Source organism: Triticum aestivum, chromosome 7A (assembly GCF_018294505.1).
Source record: "Triticum aestivum cultivar Chinese Spring chromosome 7A, IWGSC CS RefSeq v2.1, whole genome shotgun sequence".
In the NCBI taxonomy this organism is placed as follows: Eukaryota; Viridiplantae; Streptophyta; class Magnoliopsida; order Poales; family Poaceae; genus Triticum; species Triticum aestivum.
The window spans coordinates 610,057,311-610,066,983 of NC_057812.1; the positions used below are offsets into that span (position 1 = coordinate 610,057,311).

A 9,673-nucleotide genomic window follows, 5' to 3' on the forward strand; every position below is an offset into this window, starting at 1 on the left:
CGGACATGGTTTTTTGTTTCTGAAACAGAGCGGTTGCTGCAGGAATAGTCACATGCGCGATAGTTGAATCGGACGGTTGTCAGGACGCGTATCGGACGGTGGTACAGGCGGCGGATGTTTTCAAAACAACCACCGGCCGACGCGTAGCGGCCGCCTTATTTTATCCCTGAAAGAAAAAGCAAGGAACCTGATTTATTTTATCATCTTTTGTCGACTCTACCGTTTATTTGAAAAGAAAATGTATTTTCATCACTTGCAAAAAAAAATGTATTTTCATGACTGCAATCAGTAGGCTCGACACGTTGGTTCAGCTTCAGGTTCAGGTTAGCTGAAAGTAAAAAAAGGTTCAGGTTCATGTACACGGCGGTCACGACATGGAGACAGCGAAACGCAAGACATCGTCTAGTTAGTACAGGAGATCTCTTTGCAGTAGGTGGGGGTCGCCGTCGGAGAGGATTGAGGCCACATCGTCTTCTCCTCATCTTCTTCCCCATCTTCCATCCATCAGGTACGCCGCCGCCGCCTCCTCCCTCTTCTTCCTCCTCCCCAAGATTTGCATCTCCCTTCTACTCGTCAAGCTAAATTCAGCCCCCAATCTCTTCCTGATGACCAACCCCATCCAAAGCTCAGCGCAATCCAGATTATCCACCCGCCGCCTCTGGTGGCACTAGCCTAGAAGAATCAAGATCCATCTTTTACCGGTTTCTTAGAGTCTACACCTCAATTTTGATCGAGCTACGCAGCACTGAATCTGATATAGCGACGCGATTGTCAACCATGTCTGCGAAATTCACTTTCCTTGGTCTCGGTGTTGCAGATAGGCCATGGCTTCCACCGTCCCCTTCTCGCCGGCCAAGGTCCAGATGCTCAAGGCGACCAACTGCCACGGCCACGCGGCCTTCGGCAGCTGTTTCGCCGTCCCAAGAACCGGGCCAAAGCAGCGTTCCCTGGCCGTCAGGGTCAGCAGCGAGCAGGAGGCGGCCGCCGCCGTCAGGGCGCCGTCGGGGAGGAGCATCGAGGAGTGCGAGGCCGACGCCGTCGCCGGGAGATTCCCTGCCCCCGCGGCGTTTGTCAGACCAAAGGCCCCCGATGGCACGCCTGAGATCAGGCCTCTTGTAAGCTCCAATCTGATTTTTGCAATGTTGCTCGTGTACATTGCAGTTGCAGGAAACTGAATCGGAGGCATGTTTGATGTGTGTTCAGGACATGGCAAAGCGCCCTCGTCGCAACCGCAGGTCGCCAGCTCTTAGGGCTGCATTCCAGGAGACAACCATCTCGCCCGCTAATTTGGTGCTCCCATTGTTCATCCACGAAGGTTGCCTTGAAATCTACTTGCTTGAATGCTGGACCATTTGAGATTTGGTATATCAAGGTTATTTTTATGTGATGATTTGCAGGGGAAGAGGATGCTCCAATTGGCGCCATGCCCGGGTGCTTTAGGCTTGGATGGCAGCATGGGCTTCTTGATGAGGTATTGCAAGTACTGCAAATTTACCTCTTTTATTTTCTAAGATTTGGATCAGATTTGTCATCTATGTTTGATGAATTTGATGGAACTCTAAATATGTGTTTATTTCCTTGTCACTTGGATAGTGGGTTGCACTTGGACCAATAGTCTTAGGTAGCAATCAGTATTCAGAGCTGATGTAATGTCATCCATACAACCACTCTTATATGCAGGTGTATAAGGCACGCGATGTTGGTGTTAACAGCTTTGTGCTCTTTCCAAAGGTTCCGGATGCATTGAAGGTATTTGAAAAATATGACTGATCATTTGCCACGCTCTTGTATTTGTGCCTTGGAATGACTTGAATGCTTTATTCCTTAGTCTCCAACAGGAGTTGAAGCATACAATGACAATGGTTTGGTTCCACGAACAATTCGCCTGCTCAAGGATAAGTTCCCTGATATTGTAAGTTTGTTTCCCTCATTCATTGTGTATTGTCGTTTGCATCAATGCTACCAATTTCTTTGCTTCTAATCATATGACGAATTTAGATTGTTTACACGGATGTTGCTTTGGACCCGTATTCATCTGATGGACATGATGGCATCGTGAGGGAAGATGGTAATGAAAATGATGGCATTATTATCTTACACTTTCCAGAGGGTCATATGTGCATGATATGCTGATCTGCTTGTATCCTGAGTTGCTGATAGCATTAGAAATATGCTAGCTAGTTCAAAAATATTGTTGCCAGTCTCCTGGTATGAAGGTCACACCACACTGGATGTGGGCATACGGCCAAGAAACTATCATCCTAGTTCCCGATAAGTATTGTTGGCCAGTTTGGTTTTGTATGAGCCTGAGATGCTATGGTTTTTATGACATCACTTTGATTGTCCAGATTTGATTTTCTAAAAGTATTACTGGACCACTTGATTACTGCTAGGAGCCTGAGATACTGTGTGCCTGCACAGTCAACAGCTTAATCAAGTCGTTAGTTTTGTCACGTGGCACCGAAACTATAATTTCCTAAAAATAATTTTAAAATATGCTGCACAAATGTATTTCGTCACAAGAATCTCGTTGGGTGCTTCCCAGATCATCGAAATTAGCAAAAAATGAAAATGTGCATTCCGTAGTGTTTAAACCTGCAGGAATTGGTTGGCTCCTGTAGCTTTTTGTATCCCTATTGAATGACGATAAACTGATTACTAGTGCAAAAAGGTACTTAAATTATAAGCTTAGCTGTTCAGTGGTCATGCCCATGTTTAGAATTTGGAATTACAGTACAAGCAGTTTTCATTACTATTTTTTTGTCCAAACAACTGATGGACTTAGATGTTTATCAGAAGGCACAAGTTACGTACAAACTTCTGTCCAGCTAATTGTGATTTGTTTCAATCCCATCAGGAGTAATTCTGAACGATGAAACAGTATATCAGTTGTGCAAACAGGCAGTTTCACAGGTCCATCTCTTCTCTTGGTACTATGTGTTGGATTTGGTTCATGAGTATGCAACTGTTCACTAACATAAACTTGTTCCATGAACTAAATAGGCACGTGCTGGTGCCGATGTAGTTAGTCCTAGTGACATGATGGATGGTCGTGTTGGAGCAATCCGTTCTGCTTTGGATGCTGAGGGTTTCAATGATGTCTCCATCATGTCCTATACTGCAAAGTACATACCTATACCATTCATGGCATCATAGTATTTCTGTTATCCTATTCTTTTACATTACGTCTTTGTTATGTGACTGATGCATCCGCAATATATGTTTTTTGCAGGTACGCCAGTTCATTTTACGGGCCATTCCGAGAAGCTTTAGATTCAAATCCACGATTTGGGGATAAGAAAACGTACGGAGCTGACAGTAACGCTACTCTATTGATTTTCATCCTGTGTACAGTTTAATTGCTCAATGTTATCTAAATGTCTTGCCCCTTTTCGTTCTGAAGCTATCAGATGAACCCAGCTAACTACAGGGAAGCCCTTCTAGAAACTGCAGCAGATGAGGCCGAAGGGGCTGATATCCTTCTAGTAATTCTCTTGCTTATTATTCGGTGCTGTATTACCAAAGGCAACTCTTGTGTATGTTGCTCCATAATCATGGTTACCTTGTGACAGGTGAAACCTGGATTGCCGTACTTGGATATCATCCGACTTCTCCGGGATAATTCTGCACTGCCAATTGCTGCATACCAGGTTAGTTCATTACCAGGTCCATAATCCTTGTTGATGTGATGTTTTTGCCATTTCTGTCTGGAATTCCACAAGAAACCTGGACCTCGTTGTTTACTGTATACCTCCGATGCAGTTAATGAAATCGTTTTAGCAGCAGCACGTAAGTGCATATCATAATTCAGCTACCCAATTGCCACTTGCCTCGATAGTTTTGCCGCACAAGAACATTTCTCATTTGTCTTATCAATACCCGAGTCATATATTTCATCGTCCTTATCTTCTTTACACAAACACCATCAGTTGGTAGCCATTTCAAGCAGCAGGCCGCTAAAGTAGTACTAGATCACTACGCATTTGTGCACTCTGACTGCATCTGCCTATTTCTAAACTGTAGAGTAGAAATTCTCTTGGGCAGCACACGTGCACCCAAGATTTCAGTAAAGTCTGAATCTTGATCTATCTTGATCCGAAGCTCTCTCCTTGAGAGTTCTCAAAAACTTCAGCACCAACATTAGTTAATCTTAAGAAGTTGACCAGATTTATTTTATTTTATTTTTGAGGTGTTTATTTTTTGCTTTTGTATTCCTGCTTATTTTTTACGCTAAAAATGGAGGCTGATTCTGTCATTGTGTTAGGAAAGAAAAAAGTAGAGGTGGCGATATCATCCTGTGAATGAATTTGATATGATTAATTAAACTGAACTAATTAATCCTTGAGTTTACGAGTTAGAATCAGAAGTTGATGTTGTTTGCATGGTGTTTCTGTTGTTATACTTTGAGGTCAAAGCGAGTGAAATTCTGAACCAATCAAAAGCCTGAACCTTGATCTATCCTTATGAATGGTTATGAGTAAACTTACGTAACTGATCCTTGAGGTTACAATCCTGAATCAGAAGATGATCTCGTATGTGTTATGTTTTTTCTTTTCTTTTTGGGTTATGATTGTACTCCCTCCGTTCCTAAATAGTACTACAATTCTTTTTAGAGATTTCAATATGGACTACATACGGATGTATAAAGACATGTTTTAGAGTGTAGATTTATTCATTTTGCTCCGTATGTAGTCCATTTTTTTCTATTTTTTTTCTTTTGAAAGATCCAGATTACCTGGAGAGTACAAAAACGCTAACTGCTCAAAACAATCAGTAGCGAGGCTGAAGAGGAATAATGGGCTAGGCTAAGAAAGCCCCCAGCACTACTTCAGCAAAAAGGTGATATCTCACGTCGGGTCCCCGAAAGGGGTCTCTATGCACTTCGCTCTGGCGAGTCGCCACTGCTCCATGGCGCTTCTGGTGGCACCGATAATGTCACTGGCGCTCGGCTGCTTTCCCTTGAAAGTGCAGCAGTTTCGCTCCAGCCAGATGCGCCATAAGATCAGGGCTGTCACTGACAGTATCCCCTTCCTGTTGCCCGGCTCCGTCTTGGTGGCGATCATGGACACCGCTCCCGTCGTCGAGCTGTGTCCAGCCAGCAGGGTTCAGCGCGGCGCACCCCGTCCACGCCGCTGCTCTTTGGCAAACTTCCTTGGCCACACTGCACTCCTAGAACAGATGCACCGAGGTCTCGAGATTTCTGTTGCATAGCTGGCAGAAATATGCGTTTTCCCAGCCCCGCCTCTGAAGCCGGTCATTGCACCAGAGCCGATTGTGGTGCAGCAGCCAGCAGAAGAACTTGACTTGCCCCGTGGCGGCGTGGCCCAGGTCTTCCATATGAGAGTTTTGAATTCCGTGCACGGCGGGTTCGAAAACTGCAGGGCGTAGGCCGCGCGGGCCGAGCACTCAGCACCGCCTGCAGTCCAGCTGATGTCATCACGCAGACCCGCGGCGGCCGTGATCCGCGCGTCGCTGATGATCCGTAACAACCGAATGAACTGCGGCAGAATGCTGTTGACATTGCAGTGCCTCAGATCATGGATCCAGCGATCTCCTTGCAGTGCCGTGGATGTAGTCCGCATTGGAATCTCTAAAAAGACTTCTACGTATTTAGGAACGGAGGGAGTAGCTGAAAGAGAGGATCGAATGATGCACTTACCATTTTGGCTCGGCTTTGGTGAAAAGGAGAGTAAAATTCTGAAGCAATTATCCTACATTGTTTCCTTTTGTGCGTTTCAGGTGTCTGGCGAGTACTCGATGATCAAGGCCGGCGGGGCGCTGAACATGATCGACGAGGAGAAGGTGATGATGGAGTCGCTCATGTGCCTGCGGCGAGCCGGCGCCGACGTCATCCTCACCTACTTCGCCCGCCAGGCCGCCGTCGTCCTCTGCGGCATGGGATCCGCTGCCAAGTAGGAGCACTAGGTCAGGTCAACTGGTCACCCCCCTGTGATTATCGATTAATGTGTAAATCTGAGGAGCCAATGTGCTTGAGTAGTTGGCCTTGACGTTTGACCCTAAAGCACTTGAATAATCTGCAAGTCTCGTAGTACATGATCGTTAGTTTGTTACTAATTCTTTCTTTTTACCGAGTATACATGATTTTTTTCCCTTTCGATTGCTAGGGAGATACTACCGTGCCCCGGTATATGATGATTTTACGAGTACATTTGAATTTTCACTGGCGCACATTTTTCTGTATCATTCATTTTCACCGGAGTACCGAGTGCAATTGGCGTGATTTTCTTCAGAGTACATTTGAATTTGTTCGGGATTTGGTTGACAAATATGTTGGATGGAACGTGGAAGATCCGATGGTGTGATCCCAGCAGCGACGATGAGTGCGTGTTAAGCAGCCGCACGATCCCGTCGGCTGGGTTCATCGGGGGGAGGTGGTTTAACAAAGTTTGAACGAGACCCAACAGTAGATCGCAGGCACGCAGAGCACGGGACCCAACAGTGGATCGCAGGCAGTAATGCGTGTGCTTCTGGTAAGCACGCAGCAGGCAGGCAGGCACGCTCATAGGATCTCGGGCGTAGGAAGGCGTAATTAACTCCGATCATCAAGTGATGGGTGGCAAACGGCCATAGCTGGCTGGCTCCAGCCTCCAGTAGCTTGCAGGTTTTGCTCAGGCCGACGCAATTGCAGTCGCAGTTGTGGCTGCAGAGGCGACGGCCGGGCAGGCAGCAATTACTAGCCCCCCTCATCCGCTCCGCTCCCACGTGAAACAAATCACGGGCCTCGAAAGATAATAATTTCAATGCACTGGTATAGTGGAGCAACATCAACTTCGTCCAAGTCGTAACGTTCTGGTACCATCCACTGCAAGATTCACTGTACTGCACGTCGCTGCACCTGTGGAGAGGCTCAAAGTCCATTCCGTGGAGTAAATAAATGGCGCCACAGCTACCACCGGCCCTAATTGACTAGTCATTCAACATTCATCCGTTCCATTCATTCATTAGGCATGGCGTGAGTGCCCCATCACTGCTTATCATCACACTATGTATCGTAGTAGCATCGTACTACTGCCAGCATAACTCGTGTGCCGCTGCAACGTGTTCTCGCATGCATGCATGCATGTGATCCTCGATCGTGCGTGCCACAACCACCGGTCCAAGGCCGCATTGCGTTGCGTCGCTGTTCATCCATCGAGCATGGCAACCGGTACACCGGCGGTGAACATCGATCGAGCAAGCAAACAAACGAAAGAAGTGAAAGAATCCACCGCGGAGACTTGCTTTGAATTTAATTCGGGATCAAATAACGACATAACAAATGGACAGACGGCAGGGAGAAAATGTGAAGAAAATACAAGAACGTCCAAGAAGAAGGAAGCTACGGAGAGAGATGTACTGGTGACGACAAGACGGACTGGCTGGCTGACGACGAGCGTTCCGGCCGTGGAGGTGGCGGCCGGACGGGCCGACCGATCAGCCTGCGGCTACTACCTAGCTAGCAGCTAGCTCTACGGCCCCGTGGGCGGCGGCGGCGACCCGTAGGAGACGCCGTGGACCGGCGGCATTGGCGGCGGCGGCGACGAGTAGGACACCCCGTAGACCGGCGGGAGGAGCGGGGGCGGCGGCGACGAGTAGGACACGCCGTGGACCGGGGGCAACGGCACTGTCGTTGGTGGTGGTGGCGGGGACGAGTATGGCATGCCGTGAACCGGCGTCGTCCCGCCTTCCCCGCTTGGTGGAGAGGATGGCGCTCCGCCTTGGCCGCTTGGTGGAGAGGATGGCGTTCCGCCCTCGCCGCTTGGTGGAGGGGGTGGTGTCCAGGGACCAGGGGCCGGCAGCGGCAGTGGCGAGGATGGCGTGGGCGCGGTCGGCGGCGTGAGGGCCGGAGGGGCGTACCCGGGGGGAGGTGTTGTGGGTTGGTGGCTGGACGGTGAGGACGCGGACGGCGGCTGGTTGCCGGAGGACGGAGGCGGGGTGCCCTGGGATGGTGGTGTGGTTGAGGGCGGCATTGCGTGCCCGGGGCTCTCGCTGTGGGTCGGCGGCGGCGGCGCCGCCGTTCCTGGCGTTGTGGAACCCCCGGGCGGGGACGGAGACGATGGAGTGGACGAGCCCGGCGGGAACAATGGGCCCGGCGGCGTAAACCAGCCCGGCGGGGTCAATGGGCTCGACGGCGTAGACGAGCCCGGCGCACGCGGGCTCCTCGACGGCCCAGCTCTGGGAGAGGGCGGCTGGCGGCCGCCTCCGCGCCTGCCTGGCGGTGGTGCTGCCTGACATTGTGCCCTGCTGCAGTCGAACGGGCGGGCAGCCGCCGCGGCGCACTGTGCCGGCGGGCGCTGCGCGGGAGCGCCGGGGATGCAGTTCCACCTGCCGTCCGCCGTCGCCACGGCGCACCCCGGCCGGCCGGTGAAGAAGTTGTCCTCGTAGGTGAAGTTCCTCAGACTCGACAGCCCGCAGACGCTCGCCGGCACCGCGCCCTCCAAGAGATTCCCGGCGACGTTGAGCTCCTGGACGGCCACCAACCCAGCGACGGTGGCCGGGAGCGGGCCCTGCAGGCCGTTGCCGCTGACATCGAACACGGTCACCTTCCTGAGCATCCCGACCTGCGGCGGGATGCAGCCGGTGAGGTCGTCGTCGATGAGCACGATCTCGTTGAGCGTCTCGGCCATCCTCCCAATCGACGGCGGGATGCACCCCCCGAGCCTGTTGTGCGCGAGCACGAGCACAGAGGCCGGCGAGTTGCCTAGGTTGGGCGGGATGGGGCGCGTGAGGCGATTCGAGTTGAGGAAGATGGCGTCGAGCGGGCGGTCGAAGAGCGCGGGCGGGATGCCGCCCTCGAACTCGTTGAACCTGAGGTCCAGGTAGCGGAGCGAGGGCAGCTGGAGCACGACCTCCGGGAAGCCGCCGACGAAGCGGTTGTTGCTGATGTCGAGCTCGTGGAGGAGGCGGAGGTGGAGGAAGGTGTCCGGGAGCACGCCGCAGAAGCGGTTGGAGTTGAGGTGGAGCAGGGCCAGGTCGGGGAGCCCCGCGGGGAGCGAGTCGGGGATGTACCCGGCGAGGTCGGCGTGGTTGAGGTCGATCCCGGCGACCACGACCACGCCGCCGTCGGCCGGGTGCGGCGCGCAGAAGACGCCGTTGTAGGCGCAGACGTTGGGGCCCGACCAGTTGGCGGTGAAGTTGGCCGGGTCGGAGAAGATGGCGGTGCGGCGCCAGGTCTGCAGCGCGACGTAGGCCGCGCGGAGGCGCGGGTTGGGGAACGCCCAGGACGGCGGCGGGTCGAGCGGGGGCTGCTGCTGCTGCTGGGACGCGGCCGGGGCGGGTGCGAGCGCGACGGCGAGGAGCAGCAGCGCTAGCGCGAGGAGGGCGCGGCGGCGGCCCGTCATGGCCGCGCGCGGTGGGGCGGCGGCAGCGGCGCGCGCGGGGTTGGGTGGAGGAAGGGGGAGGAGGTTTAGCTGGGGAGGGGGGGAGTGGGGTGGTGGAGGGAGTGAGGGTGGAGTGATGGAAGGGGCAAAGGTGGCAGGGGGGTCACATGGAGGGTTAACGCGGAACGAGAAGCTCGAGGCAGAGAGAGAAAGAGAGCGTGTCGGCCGGGCCGGGCCGTTCTGGGCTGGGCTGGGCTGGGCCGGTGGTGGGCCCGGCGTGGCCGCGGAGTCAAACGATCGCGTGTGCGCCGTGATGTTTCTTCGTCCGTGCTAATATTTTTTGAATGTTTGGT

General features: G+C 52.4%; 2 protein-coding genes across 3 annotated transcripts; one reads left to right on the forward strand and one right to left on the reverse strand.

Annotated features, from left to right (window-relative positions):
* Positions 1–320: 320 nt before the first annotated feature.
* LOC123148596 (delta-aminolevulinic acid dehydratase, chloroplastic) lies at positions 321–6,250 on the forward strand. Of its 2 annotated transcripts, none has more exons than XM_044568061.1 (13): positions 321–508; positions 818–1,115; positions 1,204–1,315; positions 1,398–1,471; positions 1,681–1,749; positions 1,829–1,912; positions 1,999–2,068; positions 2,858–2,913; positions 3,004–3,125; positions 3,233–3,304; positions 3,404–3,485; positions 3,573–3,650; positions 5,740–6,250. In XM_044568061.1, the coding sequence occupies exons 2-13, from the start codon at positions 825–827 to the stop codon at positions 5,914–5,916; spliced, it is 1,287 nt and encodes a 428-aa protein (XP_044423996.1). In that variant the 5' UTR covers positions 321–508; positions 818–824; the 3' UTR covers positions 5,917–6,250. The 2 variants fall into 2 exon arrangements, with proteins under 2 accessions (XP_044423996.1, XP_044423997.1); XM_044568062.1 differs by lacking the exon at positions 321–508 and adding an exon at positions 515–701.
* Positions 6,251–7,212: 962 nt separating this feature from the next.
* On the reverse strand, positions 7,213–9,427 carry LOC123148595 (leucine-rich repeat extensin-like protein 7). Its single transcript, XM_044568060.1, has one exon. The coding sequence runs from the start codon at positions 9,339–9,341 to the stop codon at positions 7,470–7,472; it is 1,872 nt and encodes a 623-aa protein (XP_044423995.1). The 5' UTR covers positions 9,342–9,427; the 3' UTR covers positions 7,213–7,469.
* Positions 9,428–9,673: the final 246 nt, after the last annotated feature.